This window comes from Rhipicephalus sanguineus, chromosome 3, assembly GCF_013339695.2.
Source record: "Rhipicephalus sanguineus isolate Rsan-2018 chromosome 3, BIME_Rsan_1.4, whole genome shotgun sequence".
NCBI classification, from domain to species: domain Eukaryota; kingdom Metazoa; phylum Arthropoda; class Arachnida; order Ixodida; family Ixodidae; genus Rhipicephalus; species Rhipicephalus sanguineus.
Genome location: NC_051178.1, coordinates 104052732 through 104080382, shown reverse-complemented (window position 1 = coordinate 104080382; position 27651 = coordinate 104052732). Strand labels below are relative to the sequence as shown.

At 45.6% G+C, this 27651-nt stretch overlaps 3 protein-coding genes across 3 annotated transcripts in view; all 3 read left to right on the top strand.

Moving 5' to 3' along the window:
* The window catches only part of LOC119385718 (phospholipid-transporting ATPase ABCA3-like), a 41167-nt gene extending 29318 nt beyond the window's left edge, over positions 1-11849 (top strand). Inside the window, exons 13-16 of the mRNA XM_049414075.1 lie at positions 1297-1510; positions 5161-5311; positions 7921-8180; positions 11613-11849. Coding sequence (XP_049270032.1) covers positions 1297-1510; positions 5161-5311; positions 7921-8180; positions 11613-11849 — 862 coding nt within the window. The remainder of the gene's footprint in view (positions 1-1296; positions 1511-5160; positions 5312-7920; positions 8181-11612) is intronic.
* A 6553-nt stretch (positions 11850-18402) lies between these two features.
* On the top strand, positions 18403-21343 carry LOC125757856 (retinal-specific phospholipid-transporting ATPase ABCA4-like). The gene is made up of 3 exons (XM_049414074.1): positions 18403-18413; positions 18534-18822; positions 20972-21343. Exons 1-3 carry the CDS (start codon positions 18403-18405, stop codon positions 21131-21133), a joined length of 462 nt encoding a protein of 153 aa, XP_049270031.1. The 3' UTR covers positions 21134-21343.
* A 2392-nt stretch (positions 21344-23735) lies between these two features.
* The window catches only part of LOC119385717 (phospholipid-transporting ATPase ABCA3), a 34185-nt gene continuing 30269 nt past the window's right edge, over positions 23736-27651 (top strand). The window contains exon 1 of the mRNA XM_049414073.1: positions 23736-23811. Coding sequence (XP_049270030.1) covers positions 23736-23811 — 76 coding nt within the window. The remainder of the gene's footprint in view (positions 23812-27651) is intronic.

Genomic DNA, 27651 nt, shown 5'->3' with positions numbered 1-27651 from the left:
CACTTCGCTCTGCAGGGCGTGGTGCACGGAGTATGTCTTGTATGTCTTGTGCTTTCACCAAGATGTTCGCGCTGAATTTAAGGGTACGAAGGTCACTTCGCTCGCTGCAGCGGCCGCGTTTGCGAAACGAGCACGCTGTTCAAACAGAAATAAGTAACAACTGTGACACTTGATATAGTTCGCGCTCGCGAGCGCCCTGTGTGTGTTATTTTCGTGCGTCCCTTGCGCTTGAGCGACAAGCTGGAAATTTCGAGCTGCTTTCCGTTCTTCGCGTTACATTACAATTTGTTGCTATCGCAGTCATTGCTTCGCCGTTGCGGCGAAACTGGGACTTTTTAACGTCGTACTAATTGCGTGCTCATTTCTTTACCGGCTGATAAAGGAAGCCCGCGAAACTTGAAAAATAACACGTGACTTCGCTCCCACCCGCAAAAGAAAGCAGCGCCCTCAAATAAGCTTACTAGAAGCAACTGCTTTGCCTGTTTTCCGCTCCCAGAGACAGCGTTGCGCACTTTGGCAAGGGTACAGGACGAGCGGCAACAATATGCGTCGCAATTTAAAGGCATTCCTTCCGCTCGAACATGCCTACATATGCGCAATTGACATTTTGATAATTATGTGAGTTATAATGACAAAATAATTAAGACTAATTAACGAAAAAATGTAGTAGTGGCTACTCCAGCGTACTGGAACAATATGTGTTAAATTTGATTCACCTAACTGCGTTTCTTTCTTTTTAAATCTGCCCCGCCACGGTGGTCTAGTGATTATGGCGCTCGACTGCTGACCCGAAGGTCACGTGATCGAATCCCGGCGACGGCGGCTGCATTTTCGGTGGAGGCGAAAATGTTTGAGGCCCGTCTACTTAGATTTAGGTGCACGTTAAGGAACCGCAGGTGGTCGAAATTTCCAGTGATGTTAATTACGGCGTCCCTCATAATAATAGCGTGGTTTTGGGACGTTAAACACCAGATATTATCATATCTTTTTAAACCTTGTTGCGTAATAATTGGGACGCCCTGCAAAAGAAAAGGACAAGGTGAAAGCCGACGAGGACAAGCGCTGACTACCAAAAATATTTACTTTAACAGTGTCACGCTCGTATGCATGGCGATGACGAACAGCCTGCGCAACCGCATTTGTACCGATAGACAATCACATACGATGATCAGTCCAAATAAAAACGGAGCAGCAACTGTAAGATTATGAGATGGTTTTTTTGCCTTTCCCGCCGAGTCGCTCACGGCTTGTGGCTAAGATAATCATGTTATCTCTTTTCTGTTAACTGATCTTTAGGTGCGCCGGTTCCCCGGCATTTCTGAAGCATCGCTTCGGAACGGGCTACCACATTATTATCAGCAAGTTACCTGGAGAGTGTGACGTCAGTGCTATCGAGACTCTTCTCCGCAAGTTCGCACCCAAGGCGAGGCTGGAGAGTGACTCGATCAACGATGCCATCTTCATCTTGGGACAGATTGTCTCGACGCGTCTCACCGTCACCATGTTCAAGGTGACTTCATGTTCTTGTACATGGCGTTGTACCAGCGCTACGTTTTCGTAGTACCACTGAGCGAAAGTGGTGAATGACTGTGCTTGACCGCACGCAGCCATCCGTGTATTGGCCATCGTATAATGGCGAGTTTGAAAACAGATATATATATATATATATATATATATATATATATATATATATATATATATATATATATATATATATATATTTGCACTTCCTTAGCACAGCTGCCCATCGCCACCGCCGATGCCTTTTCACAAGTGTCGCGATACTCGGCGGCGGCACTTCCCACCAATCGTGCCCATTTTTATGTGAAAAGGCATCGGCGGTGGCGATATATATATATATATATATATATATATATATATATATATATATATATATATATATATATATATATATATATATATATATATTTGCACTTCCTTAGCACAGCTGCCCATCGCCACCGCCGATGCCTTTTCACAAGTGTCGCGATACTCGGCGGCGGCACTTCCCACCAATCGTGCCCATTTTTATCGTGACGTAGAGATAGCGCTAGCGCTGTTATCGGCAGTTGCCCTTTAGACTCGCTATGAGATCGTTCGCTCGGAGGAAGAAGAGCAGCAATTGAAGGAGCGCCAACACGCACAGAAGCGCAAATTGGCGCGAATACGACGTGAAGCCGCTGCCGCGGAACGTGCAGCCACAGCCACTGCTGGTGCTTCGAGTTCCACCACATCGAGTAGCTGCGACTCCCTCACAGAGGAACAGCAGCTCAGTATAGTTATTAATCATACCAGACCCACCATAGTGACAGCTACCATCACAGTAGTGGACGGGCTCTGCATTTTCTTTTCGACAACGGAGCTGATTAATGCCGTCGTTAATCCCTACGAAGCGTCGTTCACAGTGCCTAGAGAGTATGTGCCACGGAAATATCGCAAGTCCCGTTGCTCACCTCCGGTTCACTAAAAATGAAGCTGTGTGTAACTAGCCGAGCGGGTGCGTGCCACCGAAATTGGTCGAGCCGCACTTCATCTCCGGTCCACTAAAGCTCACGAAGCTGTCGATAACTACAGAATGTTCGGCTATGGCCGTGCGCTCTCTGGAAGTCGATGAGGGTGGCGATTTGGGCTTGTTGGTATGGTTGCATGATAATTGATGGTAGCGCAGGCTAAGACACGGACAAAAGAAGGCACATTCGAGACACCACAGCGCTAACTTTCAACAACTATTTTATTACCAGCTGATCCCGCTAGTATATGTACTCCCTCACCGTCATACGTCACGTGTGCATAGCTCTGACCCCCATATATTGTAAGCTACACGCATACATCACAAACATGACAACAATGTATCAAACGCATTTTTCTTATAGAGCTTATCCACAAAACAGTTTATCGCGAATACATGTAATCTAGTTCCTTATTTGACAACACTACTGACGGACTGCTCACACAAGCGTCACCAAACGCTGAAATCCTGCTGGCCTTGATTATCAATCGCGTCATCTCGCACCTACTCCATACTCATGATGGCCGTTTATTTAAATCTAGGTCGGCACTTACATGTGTGAAAATGCAGGAAAAGGAAACCGTCAGAAGCAACTCTACTTATTTTGTTATTATGCTCGCGCAATATATCGGTGTCGGATGTGCCTTCTTTTGTCGGTGTCTTAGCCTGCGCTACCATCAATTATCATGCTGTCTGGAAGAAGCTACCCATCGGGAGCGTCAAGGGGAATTGGCGTGTGAACGGCAAAGACGACGTCGTTCTGATCCAAAAGAGTGAAGGCGACAAAAATAAACGAGTTCGATGAGATTGTGCTTTCTCTAAAGGGGTACTGATACGAAAATTTTCCGTTGTCGCTTTCTTGCGTCAAATGAAAGTACTTCCATGCGGGAGTAAAATGTACTGCCATGTAACCACCGTATCTCTCTAAAAGCTAGTTTCGGTTCCTACTGTACCCTGACGTCACGACACGGTATGAGCTTCTCGTCACCTGCTGGCGCAAGATATCGTGACTTTTCCACGGCCGCTCCGCACCATGGCTCCGTTGGTGACGCGCAAGCGACCATTTTGAATCTTTTGGTGACGCACAAGTGGCCATTTTGGAGGCTTCGGTACTTGTCGTCATTGTAACTAGCCATACTGCTGCGTGAAGTCACCTGCGTTGGTACTGTAGCCTGAAGTCAAGGTATTGTCAATGTCGGTAGGTGCGCCGTGGGAAAATTGACTTTAAGTATCTTATCAGTATTTGCTGGGCTTCGCACTTGCTCAGAGCTATCTCTGTATGCAGGAGATTTGTATGGCAGACTTAACTAGCCTTCAAAAAAAGGTGCCAATACCCCTTTAATGGCCAAAAGTCACCAAAGCAATATCCTCCAAAAAATTAACTCGGCTTCACCGACTTAACGTCTCGAGGACTGATTATAATCAGCGGGGCTACTATAGCACCAAAAAGCAAAAAAGAAAAAGAACAGACGAACAAAAGGCTTAGCAAGGGAAAAGAAATAGAAAAGAAAAGCAAAGAGCCAATAAATTCATGCCACTAGTTCCGCTGTTGAATCAGTCCTCGCGACGTAAAGTCAGTGAAGCTGGGTTAATTTTTTAGGAGCGGAATGTCGCCGCTGCGGATGACGCTATCGACGCGATCTTGGATTGCAACCATTGACCACGCAGTTTTCAAGGCTATAGTACGTGGTGTTGCATGCGATTTAAAACTGTCGAAAGAGCGTATTTCGTGCAGATTTCGTCTTGGCTGGAAGCTCGAGCCGCTTTCGCTCGCTTGTGACGTATAATTGCGAAGCTTCGCGTTAGCTGAGCTCAGAGATTCAACTGGGACGCTGCTACAACGGTCACTATAGCGAGAGTTTGACGCCAGGAAATAACGCATATGCTTGCCGGAACCCGAGGACGAGTGAGAATTTTCTTTTCCCGAGCTAACGAGATATTACTGTTGATGCCCATTAACCTTTGTGTCATAAGAAGGCCGTGATGTTTCTCCTTCTTCGCGACTATCCCGCTCATATCTAAATTTTGGTCCCTGACGAGACAAGCCCGCCCACCCCCAACTCCACGCACACACGTAACCTTTCTTGAATTAGTTTAAAACTACAAAGGCTAGAGGAGCAGGACGTAGGAACAGAACTTCGCATATGTCCCAATGAAGAAAATACAGATTAGAGTTACGTAAAAAGTTACAGTTTTTACTTTTAGGGCCGCTCAAAGTGAAATGTTGTTTATCTCTACTTAATTAGTTAACACATCAATTATTAGTTACGGCATACACCTTAATACGTTAATGAGTTGGTGCATTGGGATTTCTCTCATCTCTGCATGATCCTGTATCCGTCTCGGATTACTCAGTTCGCCCTCCGCGGAGCCTGAAATTAATGAGTTACTTAAATAATAAAATATTGTTGCGTGTGCAGTGCTTATTATCAGTTCCGTGTAGATCATGCTTTCCGGACTTGTATAAGCGTGCTTATTAGTCATTATTCCGGATAGAAATTCATGAAAGTTTGGTGTTTTTTTCTATGCAGCTGCGTTGTTTCTGAACTGTTCCGTTAATTAATGTACATCAAATCGCTCCAACGCTCCGCGTGCGCCTTCGGAATTTTCCTAATCACTGCCATTGAATAAAATACACGTCTGCCTTCCAGGAGTTGGAACATCGCAGCAAGGAACTAGGCATAGAGAACATTGGCGTCCGGGTGACCTCGCTCGAAGACGTGCTTGTACAAGTGGACGAAGAGCACGAGGCGAAGCACACTGTGGGCAGGGAGCAGCACCTGTCAGCGATTGACGTCAAGGGTGAGATCATCTTTTCGCGTACAAACGTTGTGCTCGGTTCGAGAGCCAGTGGTCATACGGGACACCACACTCTTAGAAAAATAGTCGAAAGAGTCGGGGTACCTCAACTCTCTCCGTTTCTTGTCTTGATCCCTTTTAGGTTCGGTCCCTGCCGGCAGAAAGTTATCTTTTCGTTTACTTTACTTTCTTCAAATTTACATCATAATTATTACAAATAGTATCCCCTATACTTTCCTTGGCTTTCTTGTCTGTCAGTTCTAATTAATGTTTTGTCTAATAAAGCAAAATGAGCCCTTGAAATTCCCCTTCTTTATACCGAGGGTCTCGTTCTGGCAGACTGGATGCCTTCAGGTAGTATGTCAGGGATTATTGGTCAGGTGCCAGCTCGTAAAAAGATCACGTCCTTCGTGACGCCATCAGGCAGAAAAAGAGTTCCACACTCGTCGTCATATCTTCTAACGGCGCTGAATCACACTCCTAGGTTTAAATGCACATATATACCCCATAAAGTGGACGGGAGGATGACCGCCTACGCAGCTCAGTGGTAGCGCATCGGACGCGTTATTCGAAGGTCACAGGTTCGGTCCCTGCCGGCGGCAAGTTATCTTTTCGCCCACTTTATTTTCTTCACATTTACATCATAATTATTACAAATAGTATTCCCTATACTTTCCTTGACTTTCTTCTCCGTTCTCATTATTGTTGTGTCTAGCAAAGAAAAACGAGCCCTTAAAATTCGCCTTCTGTCCCCTTTTAGGTGGTAGCATAAGAAAATAAGTAAAGAGTCAACTTTTCTGCATGGGTCGAAGGACTCCTTTTTGGCTAGCGAAGTGCAGTCGTGAACGTTCGCTAGTTCTGTGCAGCGCGGTTAGATTGGCTTCCGTGTGCAGCACGACACCGTATACGTCATATATACATCACGTGGCTGACGTTCCAAGGCTGTGGTCTGTGGCGCCGCGCCTGCTTGACGCCGCCGTCGGCGACTCCTCCCTGACGCCTGTCTCTGGCACTCTTGCGTGGAAAGTCAAAGTGCACTCCAGTGCACTGACTCGCCACCAAAAGAAAGTTCGCGGGTCGCATCAAAATGCCGCATATACGTGACAACTCAGGGCTTCCCGAAAAGAGTAACCCATACTCTATCCGTTTTTCTCAGAGTGCACGCGACACTTGCAACGAGGCATCAAATGAACTGCATGTCTACACCAATGATTGTTCAGAGTGCAGTGTCACAAACCAACATAGAAGCTATGACAGTGTCGTAGCGCAGGTCTTCGAATAAAGTATAACACGTGTGAGACACCCTGAAGATGAGTGTTAACTCTCGGTACTCGAGCGCTTCTGCGTTCATATCCTAATCAGGAAGCGGTCAGCGCTACTGAGGGTCAAAATCTCAAATGAAATAGCTGGATTGAAGCGCCCTGAGTCTGCCGACTGACATTGTTCCGTGCACTGAGTGTCAAGTCGTACGTAGAGCTGCCCCTGATTCACTCTCGAGCATTGAGAATGACCGTTCGGATATACAGGCAAATTCATCGCTTGGAAGATGCAAGTATATGGTCTATGTATTCCAGAACACAGCTTCTTTTATTTTTTCATGCAAGCGCACCTGCGTAGCCTGCTGAGGCGACGTTCTTTACGAGTATATGTGTGATATCGGATTCTACGTTTCTGAAAACAATTTTGAAAAGTCGGGTTTTCATATCTGCTGCTTTTAGTACATATATGTGCGTATACGTACGTGTTTCAAGAATGTAGAAAAGCTGATAGGACGCTTGAGCTTCGTCTTCTAAAGTGGAACGCGATAGCGCAGTCGGGCCCCGTTCGCATCGCCTTCTGATTCGCTTGCCACTCTTCGCTTCTCGGTGGACACGCCAACCATGCCGCGAGAAAAGGCGCGTCCGTGCGCGTAACAGTGGTCGTTGTATACTCTCCTATAGTTGGATGCAGCTTTATAATTCCGCGGCATTTCCTCCTCAAAGGCGGATGTACACAATGCCTGCACATATGGGAGCGCACTCCAAACCCCGCCTTCGGAAAACGTTGCTGAGTGCATGAGTGGGACTACTTCTTTAGTCGCGTAGGCTATCTACTTCCGCGCTTCGGTCGTCCGGGCGGGCCCTCTCCGGGCTTCTTAAGTTGTATCCGACTATAGAATGCCTACTGCTAGTACAGTTTAGATGTGCCCACTGTGCCATAATTCATCATTTTGCGAATTAACGAAATGCCCACTACGCGTCCGTAAGGCCGCACGTGCACCTATAATCAGATAAAACTTATGAAGTCCCCAGACGACCGAAGCGCGACAGCCGATCGCCTCCGCGACCAAAGAAGTAGTCCCACTCATGCACTCGGCAGTGTTCTCCGAAGGTGGGGTCACCGACCGTCCGGCTCATGACGTCAGTCTGGAGTGCGCTCCCATTGGTGCAGGCTTGTGTGCATCCGCCTGTGAGGAGGAAATGCCGCGGACTAATAACTATTTATCCCACTATAGGCACAGGCACACTTTGTTGATGCTGTGGCTGATGATCAATTATACCTGAGCGCTTCGTAATGGGTGGGCCTTTAAACCACCTACCCGCTTAAAAGGAGTGATTGGTACGCCATTGCAGAGGATCTCGTAAAGGTGATGGCCACCACGGTGTCCGAGAAGCCAGGACTCCTCACACAAGTGTGGGCCGTGCTCGCCAAGCGTGCCGCGTGCATCTGGCGCCAGAAGAAGCAGTCGCTGTTGAGCTGGCTGCTGCCTCCGCTGCTGCTGACGGCAATGTTCGAGCTCGAGTACTTGGCGCTGCGCCGCAGCAGCTGGGACGTCGAGCGAGTGTCCGACACGCTCGTCTTCACGTTCCCCGACGTCGTGCACTACGCACAGGTACGTTGCGACGTCTGCCTGCGTACCGTATATCCACGCGTATAACGCGTTAACGAGTTTCCTCATATAATGTGCACGCCCAACTAATACCCACGGAAAGATGAACAGATCCCCGCATATTTCAACCGTGCAAATTAATTTCACACATTTACAGAAATGAACCCACTAACTAGAGCTGCCCGATACTGACGAGCTAACAAGCAAATAATCGTCCCAAAAGATTCCCCCAACATCCCCCCCTCCCAAAAAAAAGGCGGCGCGACGTTTGCGTAGAAGCCCAAGAGAAGTGGAAGTTTAAAACATTTTCTCATTCTTGAAAGTACTTTTAATCATAATAAAGTAGCTCAAGTACGAATGACAAGAAAACGAAATATGCGCAACTACGAACGAAATAACATAATTAATTAACACATTAAATAAGACATATTTAATTAACATATTTCATTAACACAGTATCCAGGGTAGCGTTACTTGCCCACTCTCCCAACGTATGTTTGATTTCAACATTGAACTACACAAAGTCAGCGACAAACGAGTTATTAGTGAATGTGACGAGCACTAATCCATCTATATATTTGCGGGAAGAATGTGAGTAAGCCCCCAAAACGCGACAAGCTACCGGAAATTGTACAAGCGATTCGGTGAAAAAAAGAAGCCCAAATCCGCTCACTATAAGAGGAACAGGCAACTACGCCACTAACGATGCTCGAAGATTGCGAAATTCTTATTTCGCCTTTCTTTCGGTCAGTCACCAAGTGTCGTTAACCCAGCCCCCGCCTATTGTTAGTTTCAGCCATCGCTATCGATCTCCTTGCGTTGCCGCGAAGCATAGCCGCTGAGCCATCTTGCACACCGAAATTCGCGTGTAACTCGCTCTCCCACTTTAGCTCCGAGTTTTCTGTATATTTTGCACGGCTTATACACGAGAAGGTACGGTAGCTTCCAAGTCTGGCCTTTCGAAGTTGTACGCGTATCAAAGAAATCCCTGCTCCAAACATACAAGGAACAAATATGCATTTAATATAACAAAATTAATTCCCGTGCTACACCACAGACAAGGTACACAGTAGTTTTTGAAGCTTATGTAGTGTTACATGGAGCATGGGTCGAACAGTTCTTTGAAGCCAGAAAATTCCGTTAAACGAAACTTAGATCGATCGAGCACCCGCAACAAAAACACAGTCGTGAGGCAAAGCGGGGTACACGTAAGAATGAAAGAAAAAGATTTTTGTACGCAATGTTGATAAGACAATGCACGTGAATGTATTACCTTATTTAGGCCATTACTACGCATAACACTTCCGCTCAGGCCGACCAGCATATGATGCTATGATGCTGCTGTAAGGAGGAAGAACAACAATATGCCGCAATGCGACACTATACATTAGCTGGAAACGCTGAGCGCGAGCTGCTGGCACTGGCACTGCGATTCTTGTGTCGCTTTCACGACACTGCAAATATCTTGGACAGTTTGCGTTCTGTGATGTGTTGCTTAAGGTTTTTCAATTGAACCTACACGGTAAACAAAAGTGCGAAGCATTAAACCCTATTGACGTCGCTTATGGGTACTTAACAAAGCAAAGTTTACAGTGGATACACCACGGTAGTAGAAATTTAGGCGCTGTAGCGAATTTGGTTTTCATAGCACGCAGGATTTTGTCCTTATAAGCGTAATCAGCAATTCACATGTAACATTACAAGTCTACACATGAGAGAAACCGCCCGTACCATCAGGAGTGTCACTGGAGCATGTCGCCACTAGAAACAAGTTAGACGTGTCTTGTCACGTTTCTATTCCGGTAGGCGTGCAAACGTTTTTCGCCGAGTCCGACTGCTTCACGCATAGTAATCACGCATAGTTAACGCGCGTAGTAATCACGTATAGTAATAACGCATAGTGATCATGTATAATAATCTATGCCACTCATTGCGTCATCGCGCGATCTTAGAATTCTATGTTGTTGGCAAAGGGACGCCGATGTTAGCTGCGTGTAACCCTGGGGCATCATACATAAATGAGCTAATATTCGCATAGTTTCTAGTTCCGGAAAACAACGAGGCACCCAGTGTGCATCCGTAACACGAATGTATTCTGAATTTGCCTCAGCTCTCAAACGATCTCATACTTAACCTTCTTGCATTCTTATTGCATTCATATTGGAAACATAAGCATTCTTCTTATTTAAGCATTCTTTTTGAGGACATATTACCGCTTTCTCCGCACATCTCTCTGGAGTGTTTCACCGCACTTAACCCTCGGCACCCCACAATATTTGCGGATTATAGATGTCATGTGGTTATGACGGGGATTAAGACAACAGGGTAATACAAGTCAAAGTACAAGTATTTCGCGCTGTACACTGATGGCGGCGAGAACAGTCGTTGACCGTCGAGTAATCTGATCAGCAGTAAAGCGCGTCGATCTTTTATACTCGTGGCATCGAAGATTGCAGCGTTATCGTTGGTGGCCGGGTTAGTTCCAGAATAAACTCTATTGTTCGCGTGCGGCGCACAGTCTTATCTGAAGATTCTAAAATTATCTGGAACATCCCTAGACAATCGGGCGCGGCTTGAGCAAGGCAGTGGTTATACGTGTGACGGACCGGTTACATAAAAGTATAAAAAGAAGTGCGCGTGGCAATATATATACACGCACAGATAAACATACATGTATGACATAGGCGCCCCGCCACGGTGGTATAGCGGTGGTATGGCGCTCGACTGCTGACCCGAAGGTCGCGGGATCGAATCCCTGCCGCGGCGGCTGCATTTTCTATGGAGGAGAAAATGTTTGAGGCTCGTGTACTTAAATTTAGGTGCACGTTAAAGAACCCCGGTGGTCGAAATTTCCGGAGCCCTCCACTACGGCGTCTGTCATAATCATATCGTGGTTTTTGGGACGTTAAACCCCAGGTATTATTCTAAGACATAGTCGTACCCAGAGGGGGGTTAATCCCCGATTGCCGAAAATGTTCAGTTTGAACGTGTATATGTCTATATATGCACACACACGCATGCGCACATACACCGCGCACACACAAATGAACATAGATCCCCCCGTTTCCCCGAAATAATATCCTGGCCCCGACCATGCCCTCTTGGCTTGCGCACTGACTCGAAAGAGACCTTGGATACAACGATTAAGTATATGACGAGGAGTAATCAAAGATCCCTGCACTATAGAAAGCGCAAACGAGACATACATCATGGAATAGAAGAACTGTTTATGACCTCGATAAAAGCTTTCTCTTTGTCATTACGAGAATGAACAAAAAACTGGCGGAACTTGTGAGATTATGAAACGTCCGAGCGAGGCAGGCAAGCCACGCAGGCAAGCCAACGCGGTGCATGTATAGCCTGCTAATTGGACGAGCTGTAAGTATGCGCGGAAGTGGTAATAATATTTCTGCTTTCTGTTTGCTTACGTTGCAGGGATTCGTGCAAATCAAGCACCCGAAGGACGGAAAGTTTTTCTATGACTACATCCAACCTCAGCTGAACCAGCGGTCCTATTTCCTGCAAACGATGCCCCCAGATATGGACATTAACGGAAAGGCTCTTGAAATATCGAAATGGAACCTGCGCTACTACATATTCAACGTGCACTACGGATTTCAAATCTTAGACGAAAACAAGTACGCACATCCTTTTAAAAACATCAGCTTTTGAATATTTTCTTGCAAACACATTCTGGTCGAAATTTCTTGTGAGCGTGCATACGTTAAACGCGTTTTGGATAATTGCGTGAATTTTCGTCAACAGGAGAAACTTGCCCTCAAGATAGTGTGAAAGAACTGTGCATTGAGGTTTTCTTGCGCAAATCATACGCTGCAGCTCTTTGGGACCGCCTGCCACAAACGCCGATATCTTACGATTAAGCAGTGCAAAACTGAGCACCACATTACTGCACAGGCAACTAAGCTGAGATAAACCTTATCTTTAAACATCAGATGTGAGACGGGAATACACTTTGAACTGCTTGGTGCAAGCAGAATAACTCAAAATGCGTCCTCAATGTACGGCATGCAGTATTGCCCCTTTTTTGACTGTATATACATGACGCTGGTAAGCAGAGCGCTTTGTCTAGAAGCATCAGTCAGCACCAGGCGTCAGCCTAACTTATGCGCCTACATGAAACGAGGAAGTCTGACGTCACGACTCGGAGCCGGCTTTTCTCCACTGCCGAAATGTGCCACCAAATTGAAGGTCGACTTAAGGGAAAGTGTACTAATACTACTGTTCTAAGTGCACAGCACTTTAGGGGCCCGGGCTGTCGGCGTATGATGTGTGATATCGCTTGTCACGCTAGCAAAACCGTGGAAAAGGGAAGTGAGCGTGAGGAGGAGATATGTGAGGGTGAGGAGGTAAGAAATGAGGAGGGGGTAACGCCTAGGATAGCCGTGTGTAGTACAGTATGGCAAGGGGGTGGGAAACGGAAGTGAGGGTGAGAAATAAAGGAGGAGGGGGCCGGGAAAAACGAAGGTAGCCGTGCGTGTGTGGAGCAAGGGGGTGGAAAAGCGAAGTGTGGGTGAGGAGGAGATGAACAAGAGGAGGCGAGAGGGTGCATCATAATTGAAGGTTTCCTTTCCCGCCATGGAAACCGAGTAGGCTGCACGTTTGGAACGCCAGCACGGGCTTGCCCGTGGACGCCAGCGTCGCCGAATCGCAGGCGAATCACTGTTCCGCAGTTCCTATATACAGCTTTCACGTTGAATGGAACAGCATTAATTTTAAGGCGATAGCCTTAGATGCCTCATCAAACGCGAAAATTGACTGTCGGCAGCGTCGACGCGAGTGGTGCAAGAATCATCCCGTGATGACCTCACCATACGACGTCACGGTGACGTCACAAAGCGCCAAAATGTGACACAATTATGACGTCGCTATAGCGTCATCGTGACGTCACATGACGACCTTATCACGTGGCATCGTCGCTTGGTCAAAGGTGGACCGATCACGAAGGCAGGGCAAAACCAGGTGAGGTGCAGAAGCAATGGCTCCGGCCCTGGAAGCAGTGCAAAACCACGTTGGGTGCAGAAAGGTGTCGCAGGGACTGGGGAGGATTAATACGTCGACTGAGAAGAGATTTCTCCTTTGAGTCGCCTTAGGCAAAGGCAGACGGGATCCTGTGAGTGTTTTTTTAACACGAAAGTGTTTTATGCCGGGGTCCACCAAGACTTCAGTGACATATTTCCGTCACGGAAATGACGTAGAAAAAAGTTACACGATCAGATGACAAAGAAAAAAAGTTCCGTCAACGGGCATCGAACCCACGACCGCTCGGTCCGCAACAATAGCTGCCGGGCACGCTATCCACTGCGCCACGGTCACTTTTTTTTTTTCTTTATTGAACTGCGCCACGGTCACAGACTCTAGCGCCTTTACAAACACGCCTTTTATATCTACCACTCTCCCGGTCGGCGGGTTGTTGTTGCCCTCTGAGAGCGGTAAAATAAAGTAATTCGTCATTACTGCGGCCTCCGCGATTAGCACCTGCAACGCGTTACCCGTCCGTGCCATTCGACGCGTGTGCAATAGAAGTTCTATTTTGTCAGTGCCATAACACACCGCGAGGTGGCGATCTTACCCCAAGCGTCGCAAAGAAAGCGTTGTAAAAGCGTCGCCCTCGCTCATAGCATCACTCTAATCCAAACCAAAATAGCTCTGCGACGCGCGCCTGCCTCACCTGGCTGCAACACCGCGTTCCCCGCTGACGTGCTCGCCCCGAGAAAAATCGCGGCCGGGCTACCGGGGCGGCACGACGCGCTTTGCGTTTCCCTCTAATCTGGCCGTGGTGTTCAATCACAACATGCTGCGGGATGGCGACCAAATTCTGCATCCATTATGCGACGCTCTTCTGGCTATCACACCTCGTTATCTGGTTACACTTTCACCGTTGACTACTACAGCTACCACAAGGTTTTGCTTAATCATTTAACGTGGACGTTAGTCGTCTGGATGGAAATGTACCATTAATCATCAAAGTGGGTGCATCCACGTTAAACGGTGCTATAGCTGCCAGACATCAATATACATTTATAAACACTCTTATATCAATGTACAGTAAACATTCAGTTACTTCTGTTAGGGCACGCTTTACTTTCGTGTTATTCCGATTCCTATGACAGAGGGATCAACCACCTTTTTTTCTACCCCTATTGCTCTAAGGAGTAGCTTTACAAGTAGCTGAAGCGTTGTCCTTCGCAGAATACCGAATCCACAGACCTGCAGCCGTTGGGTGAGCAGTAGTGTGACTGGCTGTGATTCACAAACAGGAACAGAAATGTTCGTAAAATGAACAGTTCAGCTAGTTTAAAAGTGGCCCCATAAATTAAAACGCGAACATTTTTCAAACAACTCAACCGAACCTTTCGTCACCCCGCCGCGGTGGTCTTGTGGTTATGGTGCTCGACTACTGACTTGAAGGTCGCGGGATCGAATCCCGGCCGCGCCGGCAGTATTTCGATGGAGGCGAAATTTTAGAGGCCCTTGTACTTATATTTAGGTGCACGATAAAGAACCCCATGTGGTAGGAATTTCCGGAGCCCTTCACTACGGCGTCTCTTACAATCATATTCTGGTTTTGGTACGAAAGACCTCAAAAATTATTCAGTTTCAGTTTCAGTTTATTTTCAACATCAAGTTACAACGTACAGTGATGTTGTGGGCAGTGGACAAAAAGCCTCTAAAATGGGCTTGAAAGCGTCCACTGATCATAGCCTTTGACAGACAGCAGTACAATGAAATCTAAGAATTCACATAGCAAGTAGCATATTGCAGTGCAGCAGTACAACAAAAAAATAACAATGTACAAAATGAAATTATTCCCAATTAACAATACAACGTTTTGATAAAAGTGAAAGTGTAGTCATCACACAGGAAGTGTTGAATGAAGTCAATAACCTAAAGAAATTATACAAGCTAAGCTTTACGTGCAAAAATTCTGCACCTAAAACAATATCTGCGAGAAAAAAAAAGGAAAAGAGCGAAAAAAAGAAAGCGATATGAAGCGCAAAAACGGAAGCCTATATGATGCGCGCGCTACAAAGCTTATCTATTTAGGAGACGTGGTAACTGTGTGCACAATCTTCGTTCCCCATACATAGTTCCGCAACGCGGAACCTCCCACATTTCGCGAAATCTGGTGTCACGTACATTTACGTTAAGTGACAAGTAGGCGATGCTTTTAAGGGATTGGTATTTTTTTTCTGAGCTCTGATTCATAGCGTTTAATGAGGATACGTTCATACAAATTCGGAAGTGAAGCCAAATGCAACTCACGGAAAAGTGGTTCCGAATGACTTTCGTACGAAGCATTCGCAATGGCTCGAACAGCTTTTTTTTTGTATTATGTGTAATTTACTCATGTTCGAAGCAGTTGTAGTACCCCACACTAGGTAGCATTAACATTAAAACTTACATAAATAAAGAGTTGTAAATAAGAAGCTTCACATTTCTCGGAAGTGAATAACGCACCTTACACAATATACCGGCAACTCGAGCTAATTTGGTTGCCGTAGCCTCTACGTGAGGATCCCATGACATATGTTCCTCGAAAAGAACACCAAGATACTTAACAGTGGGTGCTAAATTAATATGTGAATCCTGAAACTTGAGCTCAACTTCTTTATCAATTTTACGATTCTTCGGTCTAAAAAGAACGGCTTTTGTCTTTGTAGCGTTTATTACCAGGGAATTGGCAGTAGACCAGGCTGATAATTTCTTTAGTACTTCGTTACCCTTCAGAAGTGCATCACTTGGGTTTCTTGATGTAATTAATATGGTGCTGTCATCAGCGTTATTAACAAAGTGAACGGAATTTTCAATGTTTACAAGGTCATTGATATATAGGCAAAACAAGGGCGGTCCCAGGAAGCTTCCTTGTGGCACTCCTGAGCTTAAAGGTCTTAAGTCAGAAGAATGGTTGTTTACGATCACTCTCTGCTGGCGGTAAAGAAGATAAGAGCGAAGTAATCCTAAAAATACACCACGGAAACCGTAGTGGCTGAATTTTTCGTTCAAAGTGACATGATTAATGAGGTCGAATGCTTTGGAGTAATCTACGAAAATACCCAATGCACATTGCTCGTGTTCGAAAGCATCCAGTATTTTTTTCTTTTTGTGTCAAAAGAGCATGCTCTGTAGAGAGTCCTTTCTGAAAACCAAACTGCGACGGTGTTATTATGTGGTGCTTATTAATAAAAGAAGTCATGCGAACGTGAATTAATTTTTCTAAACCCTTTGAAAATACCGGTAAGATGGATATAGGTCTGTATTGGGAAAGCATATTCCTATCCCCGCCTTTATGTAGAACTATGACCTTAGCAACTTGTAATGCCTTTGGAAAAACTCCATGAGAGAAAATAGCATTAAAAACGTGTGTCAGTGCAGGGGCAATGATCTCAAGGACATGCTTAATGGGACGGATCTGAAGTCCATAAATGTCACTGCAATTACTGTTTTTTATAGACCTAAATACATGAATTATTTCGTCTTCCGATGTAGGAGCCAGAAACGCGCTTTCCTTTTGCCTGTTACTCAGAAATTGTGTGCACTTAGGGTCATGGGCTTGACTTGTGAGGGATACAAAGTAATTATTGAATGTATTTGCTAACTCCACCCCTGAAATTACATTGCCGTCTATGGAAATCTCTGCCAATGTATTTGCTTCATTACTACGGCACCCAAGAAAGCTGTTCAGTCGCTTCCATGCTAGGTCCGATTTCTCCATTACCTCGCAGTTATTATCCTTTTGTTTCCCCGTTAACCTGGACCGTTCGCCTGGGTAGTCTTATCCTCCAGCGCACACGGCCACCAAATCCCGTTGATAACGTGGACATTGCTTTGAACATTGCTCAAGCACAAAAATGTGGGTCATTCGAAAGACTGTGGGTCATTCGAAAGACTCCACAAAGGGTGCACTGGGACTCTCCGTACCCATATATAGAAACCGCATACAGCGCAATTACATTTCGCACTTGCGTGTGATCACGCGTAACAACGCTGGTGAGTTATAGTCAGTATTTTCGATACATCGTTATCTATCTATCTATCTATCTATCTATCTATCTATCTATCTATCTATCTATCTATCTATCTATCTATCTATCTATCTATCTATCTATCTATCTATCTATCTATCTATCTATCTATCTATCTATCTATCTATCTATCTATCTATCTATCTATCTATCTATCTATCTATCTATCTATCTATCTATCTATCTATCTATCTATCTATCTATCTATATTTTTGTTTGTTTGTTTGTTTCATACATGACCTCGAATACTGCGATTAGGAGTATTACAATTCTACGGAAACAAACTTTACTTGATGTGTTTACTTGTGTTCCGGCCCCTGGTCGTGTTTTTGGCGCTAAGTTTTACTATTCATACTGTTCACTTGATGAGATGGGTGATATATTCCTTGAATCCGCTTGGGTCACCAGAGTAAACGATGTCGGCAGGAAAACTGTCCCACTCTCTTGCTCATGGGAAGAAAAAAAATGGGCGCGGGTGTACGCTAACATGGGATAGACAGCCTTGTGGTGACTTACCTCTTTAGATATATGGTGGCAAGGAACGTACGGCATTCGACAAAAATGGGACACTATGGGAAGTGGTCATCCACAAAACTATTCGAATGAGCCAGCGCCTCCTCTATATCAAACTGAGGAGGCGTTGAATGAGCACTCTTCGAGTCGCGCGGCCCCGTTTCAGTTCTCTTCTGGTTGCTGAGCTGTGCGACCGTATTATTATTCAGGTTGTTTGGGTAGAGACTTGCATCAGGCCGTGATTCACGGTCATCTGCGTGCGCAAGTTTATCGGTGAGCAGTCAAACAATGCTGACATGAACATGTGGTCATGATCGTGTGCCGTTTCTTCATTGTACCTTGTTCATGTGGAATCAGCCAATGTTTCAATCAATCAATCAATCAATCAATCAATCAATCAATCAATCAATCAATCAATCAATCAATCAATCAATCAATCAATCAATCAATCAATCAATCAATCAAAAATATAAGTTATTGCAGAATTTGTAAAATTTGTACATAAGAAGCTGGACCGAAAGTATAAGTGTCTAGTGACCGGTCCAATATAGAATTTTTTAGTTCTCTGCAATCTGTTACTCGTATATAACACAGTTAATTGATATTAATAATTTCTAAGCAGCAGACATCAAGTACAGAAGAGTTATACATAAGCACCATATAAAGACATGTGGTATACGTAAGTAGTATACATAAACAATTAGCAGCGCTCCCCAATAGCTTCTGTGAAGGGGCTCGTAACGCTGCTGTACTATCTGCACAATCTGTACGATACAGCGTATCACGTTTACCTTCCCAGCACCCTGCTGTGGTACAACGGCGACATCCCGCATTGTGCGCTCCTCATCACCACGCTGTACAACGACGCGCTCCTGCGCTACGTCACCGGCGTCAAAGACGCCAATTTTCGCGTCGCAGTGACGCAGCTCGACTATGGAGCCAAGGTGGCGGAGGACGAGAACGTGAAGAGTCAGAACGCGTACCGAGAGCTGCTGCCCAAGGTGCTGCGTTCCATCTTCCTGCCGCTGGCGTCGAGCCTAATGTGCAGCAATTTCGTTCTCCTACCGATCGCCGAAAGGGTGCACCTGGTACGCTTCCCATAACGTGTTTTATTCGTTTATGAACTATACTATGGTACGCACACCAATTACAAACGTACGGTATACCTTACAGCCTCGCCGCCACTCTGCACACGGTGACTTCCATTGCTACAAAAAAAACGAGCCGTCAGAGATGGTAGCGAGAAAGTGAATATCGGGAGAAATACGTATCGGATTAAAGGCTTAATAATGAAGCCAGCAAAGACGGTTGAGAAAAGCTAAATAATTAGAGAACTACAAAATAATCCTAAGGCAGACCGACGATTATAGCTCATAGGTTTGTAATAAATGGGTGCGTGGTATAACTAGGCCTAGTGGCTCCCTACGATATCGTCTTGTCTAGCAAGCTCGCTTTCTCACCACCTTTAACAACAAAACAAGACTGGGACTCAGGCGCGACCTAATTGTGTAAGCGTAGCACTGTCGAATATGTGAGATAATAGGAGCTCCGCTGGGATCGCACTAGGCGCCGACGGTCGAGGGTCCGACCGCCCGAACGATCGAGCTAGACCTGCCCACTAGCCATCGGCGTGATACTATAGAGCCAACGATGCAGACGGCGTCTTCGAAAGCTTAACATAGACGGTCGTATATTCCACGTGCCCTATTCAGTCACAGTCGGACTCTGAAAGGACGACCCTGACAAAAGAACGAAGGAACCAGCGTTATGTACCAACTGATTCGGACTCCAAAGAGTCGCACGGTGGATTGTGTGCAGATTTTCGTATATGTGCGCATGCCAAAATAGTATTCCTATTCACATCGTATTGCTCACGCTTAAAAAAAATAGTGTAACGCGGCTGTAAAGAAACATGTGCCACATCGGAGGCGCAATAACTGAGGTATCGTAGAGGAAATACGATTCTGTGATGGTACCATTCCTAACATTTACAAAATATTTCTGCTGAACTACAACTTATTCGCCACCGTTATTACAAAGGGGCCATCCGTTGTTCACCGGATGCCTACGATAAAACCATGATTAGGTGTTACGCTGTAATGTGATACATAGATTCGACCGCTTTGGAATTCGTCAAAAAGTGGCACAATTAATACTCATTTTTCTAGGGAAGCCGTATAGGAACATGATTGATAAAGGATTTAGGCATCAATAGGGCGGAAACAACCATACCTCAATGACTTAAGCGCACAATTCTAATAACAACTCGGGGAAGTTGTGGGCCAATTATGTACGGAGTAATAAGTATGCATACTGGTGACTACGAGTCGTTGGAGAGCAAAAGAAGCAGAGACGGTAAATCTGATGAAGAAACAAACATCTTTGTAAGGTGAACAAGAAAAACATCCGTCCGCGCAGACAAAGAAAACGTCCTTCCTTTTGATAGTCGGAGCCATTCCCCAGGCAACACTTAAAAGAAATGGAAGTTTATGGATTGAAAAAAAAAAAAAACTGGGACTGCGCAGCACGTTCTGATCATACATATCATTACGACAGTGCAGCTGCAAATCCGGGTACAAAAAACGTGTAGCGCCCCTTAGAGAACAGCGGCGTATTTTGAAGCATTCTGAAGCACTAAAGTGACAGCTCTGCTGCCCCATAGAGTGACGGCAGAAACTCGTGCATAGGAAAGAATGGGGAAAAGACCGTCGGTGCGCGTTTGGTACGTTTTTCGCCAGGCCAGTCGAGTCTATAGGCGCGGCGTTGGCGCTGTCGTGCGTGGCAGGTCGACCGTGCATTGTGAGTATACGCCCGAGGAGCAGCACGCTTATAAAAGACGCGGCAATAAGCGCGGCATAAAGATAGGCGGCAGTGCACCTGTCACCTCAGCTGGTCATTCGCCTTCACGGAGTGAAATGGCTACAAGTTTTTATTCATCCATTCAGAAGATAGATGGGCACTGTTTGTCACAACGCGATTGGCAGGAGGTTATTACCAGTCAAAGCAACGCTAATCCTTTTAAACTTCACGCAAGGCTGCACAGAATGGAATATTGAGACAACTACAGTTAGTCTTTAGAAGTGGCATAGTCGACAAAACCTATACTGTTACGGTTTGCAGAAATAGCCAGGTATTTAAAACTAAATACGTTTGACGTGCTGGCCGTATATTTCTGATGAAGTGACTTCCTATAAAACGTTTCGCAACAATTTTATTATCCCTTTTTATTTTCCACAGGTGAAGCTCCTGCATAGCATCGCTGGCATTGGCCCGTTTCTCTACTGGATTTTATGTTTTATATCCGATTTCGTGTTTTACATGGGCACGGCCATCTTTGTATTGCCGCCCATTATTTATTTCCAGGCGAAAATGCTTGACTACACCTTCATACGTAAGTGATCAACTTGCGTATCTAGACAATGTTGCCTAATTAGTTTCCCGCATGCTGGTGGTGATATGATCTATTCCATTATACTGCATAAAATCGTACGTCGGCCACACCGAGAAATGATCGTACGACCGCCTAAAGGAGCATGCGCCAACAAAGAAAGGAAAAATGACAAATTTGTGCGTGTAGTTGCATACGCTGTAGCAATGTTGGTGTGAACCACGGCTCTTGGAGGAAAAAACGAATGATAAATGGCACTTGTAGCGTTAGAACCTTGCCTTATCGAAAATAATAAGGATGAAAGCGTTAGCGACCCTTCTGTGTCTTTCCCCGCCACGGTGGTCTAGTGGTTATGGCGCTCGACTGCTGACCCGAAGGTCGCGGGATCGAATCCCGGCCGCGGCGGCTGCATTTTCGATGGAGGCGAAAATGTTTGAGGCCCGTGTACTTAGATTTAGGCGCACGTTAAAGAACCCCAGGTGGTCGAAATTTCCGGAGCCCTCCACTACGGCGTCTCTCATAATCATATCGTGGTTTTGGGACGTTAAACCCCAGATATTATTAATTTATTCTGTGTCTTTGTTTACAATGGAAATCTTCTTTGAAATGCTGAGTAGGTTGGAGGATGAAACACAACAAACACTCAGGCTAATAAATAGGATTACTAACAATCACGCGGGTATGAAGGAGTCCAACACTCTCCGTCTCGTTCAGGCTTTTGTGCCGAGCAGAATTGCATAATGCCTGCCGTATCTACGCTTAACAACAGCTGACAAGTCCAGGGTGGACACTAGTGATGCAGAACTATCGATGGTACTATCGATACTATCGATAGCTGAGTCACTATCGAACTATCGATAGTGAAAAATACTATCGATAGCGCTATCGATCGTAAAAAATTTGATGGTACTCTCGATAGTATAAAATAAACAGCACAGACTGACTGCAGAATAAACTTGGTTTTCCGCGCACCTTGTACATAGTAGGAGCAGGCTAAAGGGCAAGAAAGTTGACATGATTGTGTTCTTCACCCGAGTGCTTTGCTGATGCACGATCATAAAGTCAAACTGTTCAGCTGTAGCGGAAAGGACGCCTTTACATGTGGTGGGACTGCGCGGCTTCAAATTGACATTGCATTTTATGATTTCAAAATTGAAAAAATATCAAGAAGAGTTTTGTAAGGTGTAACTGGTTGCTTTTGGATACGAGTTTATCGATGGATATATTACGCCATTTTCACGGCGGAAATAAATAATTTCGTTGCCAAAAATTGCTCACAAATTAAGCGAAGCTGGTAGTAGCCTATCGCAAATATTTGGGCAATATGGCCGGCCAGAAACCGCATCATTATTCACACCACTATCTATAGTATTGTCACGTGGTTGTTACGGTGAAGAATGCTGCAGCAAGACTGGGAAATACAGAGCCCTTTATTTAGCCGAACTTGTGCCCAGAAAATGAAAACTCAGAATACAAGCGATACGTGCTGCGCACTGATAGCGGCGAGAGCAGTTGTCAGCCGTTGGGTAATCTGATCATCGGTGGAACGCGTCGGCCTTTATACGTCACTCATCAATCCTTCCAGCGTTATCGCTGGTGCTCGCGTAAGCTCTCGAATAAACTTGACTATTCGCGTCCGGCGCGTAATCTTAACAGAATGGTTTCAATTAGATGCGAAGCATCTTATTGTGAAGCTTCTCAAACATTACGGCGCGGTCTGCGCCAAACGTTGGTAACACTCTTTGTGGGTGACTGAACCCGAATACGTCAAAACAAAGCAACAAACACGCGTGGCAGTAATATCGCTAATAATAATAACGATGGAACTACCGATTGCACTATCGATAGTTTGTCGATAGTAGCACTATCGATAGTTTGTTTACACTATCGATAGTTTCAAAAAAACTATCGATACTATCGATAGTCAATTGACCGATAGTTCTGCATCACTAGTGGACACACTCTTACGGAAGGTGTACGAGGTGGCTCTCGGCCTACCGATACGCACCTCCACGGCGAAATTTTTCGCCCTGGCACTCAACAATACGTTAGAGGAGATGGTGGAGGCCTACCTCACCGCGCAGTACGAGAGGTTATCGCGAACTCTAGCCGGTCGCTATGATCTTGCAGAAGCCTGCATCACTTACACCCCTACCTTAACTCCCAAAGTCATTATATCCTTCGTTCAGAGAGCACATCTCAAAATTCTCCCCATACCTCGGAATATGAACCCACCAATCGTACTGAAAGACGGATGGAACGGGCTAAGGCCCTGCACACCAACTTTGAAACTAATAAAAAACGGCGTATGTTGACGCGGCCGAGATCCACGGACGCCTGGGTTTTTCGGCCGCCGTAGTGAAAACTACGCAGGGCAAGTCATGTCGGGAGGATCAATCAAAACGACTAATCCGGAGGAAGCAGAGGAGACGGCCATCGCCTTGGCCATAGCCAACACTGCCGAAACATACATAATCAGTTATTCTAAATACGCTATTCACAATTCTACTAAAGGACACATTTCCGCAATAACTAATACAATTCTTAATCTGAACACTAACCATCGCACTGTCCAAATCATATGGGCACCAGCCCACTCCTCACTCCCTGGTAATGAGGCCGCCCACCATCAGGCTCGAGCTTTCGCCTTCCGAGCCCACGGCCCAACCCACGTCGGAACAGGGAATGGGTTAGAGGAAATTAGGTGGTCGACACGCGACCATATGGTGACGTATCACGAAAAACGCAACGTTATAGATTGGCCAGACTTTACTATCCCCCCGGGCAGAAATCTCGAACTAAACGGTAAGAGCTCGTGTGGAGGCAACTCCAGACGGGCTCAACACCAATTCTTTACTCTTGCATCTATCCCACTGCAATTTACACCTTAGCGCAAGCTGTGCCGAGCCCCCCCCCCCCCCCCCCCCCCCCGAGTCGACCTCTTCCACATACTTTGGGGGTGTCCCTGTATACGCATACATGGTAGCCCAAAGGTCTTGCAAATTACCCCGACGCAGCAGTGGGAGGCGGCCACACTGCTCAGCTCCGACCCTGACGAGCAGGTCTGGATCACGGAGCGGGCACAGGCAGCCGCCAAGGAGCAGGGGCTCCTGGCCGACTAACCGTCGTGGCCCCCCGCAATCGAACAAACCATCTTCATGGGTTTTGAATAAAAGTGTTGTCATCCTCCTTTCTTGAGACAAGGATTTAAAGGGCTGCTAGCCTCTTATGTTTGATTGTGGTGGTTCGTTGCGCATGGGCACCTTTGATGGAGATTTCACATGCATATATGATTGTGCATGTATGTGTTCCATTACACACAACGTTTGTTAGAGAGCGTAGTTTGTGGGGTGTGATCCTAAGCGTAAGCAAGTGTGGGTGAATGAGCGAGTGCTACATTTGCTCGCTTAGAAAGAGTTAACGAACCATAGGCAATCGGTGCTTAGAAAAAATACTTGACAATTCTAAGTATACCACGTGTACTCTAGTATGGGAGAGCGAGAAGCCGTCCCGAATTGCGTTGTCACGAAAACTGGATGGGGACGATAATAGGAGGTTTCGCATTTCGGAGACAGCTGACAAAGCTACTTCATCTTGTCTGTCATAAAATAAAACCGTCCGAGTCGCACCGGCTAATTATTGCACTTATCATTACGTACACCACGAAAATTTATGCTATCCGAAAACGATAGAATAAATTTTCTAATTGTTTATTTAGCTGCATCTATCTTCTATTTCATTTTTTCTTGTTTTTCCATAGGAAATTAAATACTGAGGTCTGTCTACGGCCACGTCCATGCTCAGGACGTGAATATGCAGCAGCTGCATCTCGCTCGTTGTGTGGATCGGGTATTTAAACTCCCCGCAGGAACTTCTTTAATTGCCTATAGGTGATTTGTATCTGTAGAGATTTAAATGCGTAAACATTTCTACTGTTTAGGCATTTAAAAGTCCGCATGTTTGCGCATTTCGTAAACATACGAAATGCGTAAACATGCCGGCTGAATGAGAAAAGTGTCCGTCGTCCCTCTGTCACGTAAGGCGATCAACGCCATAAACAATTTTTTTTAAATTCGCAAAGTCCGTCATGGATTGGCAAATACGACTCTAAGGCGAAAGCTATATTCTTTTTCTTCTCAGTCGATTGTATTCATCTTCCCGAAGGCTTTCTGCCCCTTAACGTGGTTTTGCACTGCCTCCGGGATCGCAGGTATTGCAAGCTTTCTGCACTTCACGGGTTTTTTTCAATGCCTCCGGGATCGGCCCACCTTTGACCAAACGACGATGCCGCGATGACGTCATCATGTGAAGTTACGTTGTGACGACATGATGACGTCATGTGCTGATGTCATCACATGATTTTTGCGTCACTCAGCAGACGCCGACGAACTATTGTGATGAGGCACCTAAGGTTGCCTCCTTGATAAAACCAATTCTATGATGGGGCTGGGTTTGAACCAACGAGGTTTAAAAATAATTTCATTTTTTAAATATCCTTTGTTTTGAGCAACGACTCCTTTAACCCTGTAATGCCCAAAAGGCGTTCTGCCTTCAGAAAAATTGTGAAAAAACACTCACCATAGTTACTCTTCTTGTAGAGTTCATTTTATGAAAAAAAAGAATGAAACTTTAATTCGATCATAACTTAATTACTCTTAATTAAAATTAATTAATTAATTTGAATAAATGAATAACTCAGTGTAACTTCATTATAACATGTTAAATATGCAATAATGGCTTTTCCATGAAGCTTTGACGGGCTTATTACCTCTTTTGAGGCATTATTTTTAATGTATCATATATGATACACTGGGTTTTACAGGGTTAAGGCGAGTGTCTTAACCCCTGGGCTGCAAACCCCGCTTGCAGGAAGTGGATGTGTGTGTTTCATGCGAATGCGTTGTGCCGGCGCATGAAAAGAAATGTAAAGAGAACAGTTACTATGAATGCTTCGTTCAGTTTCGTGGTAGTTGAATAGAAGCGCTCTCTGTTACATGTGAAGCCGACATGAAGGATTGTATACACATCAGCAAAATTTACACTTCGCGAAAATTTTATGTAAAACTCGCGTTTGGGTGGTCGCGGGACGTGCCTTCTAAGGAGGCCGTAACAGACGCTGACGAAAACTGGAAAGAACGTGAAAGACGCCATACTGATGCAAACCCAAAACAATGTTCAGGGGAAAGATACAACGTACAATAATACCATGCGCTTATACGCATCACTTAGACAACTCCCTAAGCAGATTCCACGCAGCTTTTGATCGCAGCAATCTCCCTAGTTGCGGCCTTTCATGGAACGTGTTGTTGTCGGGCGACATTGGCTTCGGGTCATTCATCTTCTTGCTAGCGTTCATCGGCGTCTGAAACGGCACAACGCAAGACGCATTCCGCCACAACCGAAACGCGTGTTTCGAAATAAAAATTTGTCGTGAATTTTTCTCATGAATACAATATTCACGCCGGCTTTACATGTTGTCCTAGGGAGTTGTTATTTCACCATCACGAACTATTCCAAGGAAGCCTTCGTAGAAAACGTTCTTCTTCATTTGTCATGTACCTTTGGTACGAGGCACTCGTATGGTTCTGACATATTCACATTCTGGAAGCTGACTCTCCTGCTAACTGCCCGTCACTTAACTGGGAACCATTCCACTCTGTGAAGGCGGGCGACCAGCGAAGCTGTGGTGCGACACGGTAGTATAGCTGCAATGTTCACATATTTGTCAAAACCCTTTGTTCACACCATCACGCACAAGAAACATGGCACCGTGGTTTTAAGCGTCCGGTCGTCGCACGCCCCGCCGACAACCTGTCGACGCACGCAGTTTTGGTCAGAACCTATAGCCATATGCAGTTTCGCTGTAAAATCTTGGAGAACGCATTCTCAGGATTTCGGGGCATTAAAACCCCTGAAACTTCGCAAAGTAGCGACACTTTCCTCCTCCGCTCGCGTTCCTCCTCGTTCTCCTCTCCTTCGCACTCTCTTTGCGAGCATGGCGCCACCTACCTTGCTCCCGCGTAGCAGACGACGCTTCGCAAAGAGAGCGCTTGCTTGCCAGGCGGCGCGCTTTAAGCATTCGCACAAGCCGTCTAGCTCTTGGTATCCTTTTTTTTTAAATTATATTGTGTTTAGGAGATGTTAGGACGCGTTTGTAAAGGACATGCATAATGTCGAACGTTAATGTCCCGCTCTACATGAAGCCTTCCGAAACTTATACATTGTATACGTCATCCTCGCGAGGCGAATTCGTCGTGAATACCAATGACGCACTGAGGCTGCCAGTACGCACTAGAGGTAGCCGTTCCGAAGTATCGGTTGGGTAAATATAGTTAACGCCGCTATACGTGCCTGTATTATGTAGCACTGTACACTGCAGTATAATAGGGGGCGTATTTGAGGCATCTCTTTCCCACAAAACGATATCCAGCATTTGGCTCGCTTGTTTTTTTTTTTCTTTTTCGCCAAATCTTTGCGTGCTAAGAGGCGTATTCCTGTCCCGAAACAATAACCATCAATCTCGCGTGTC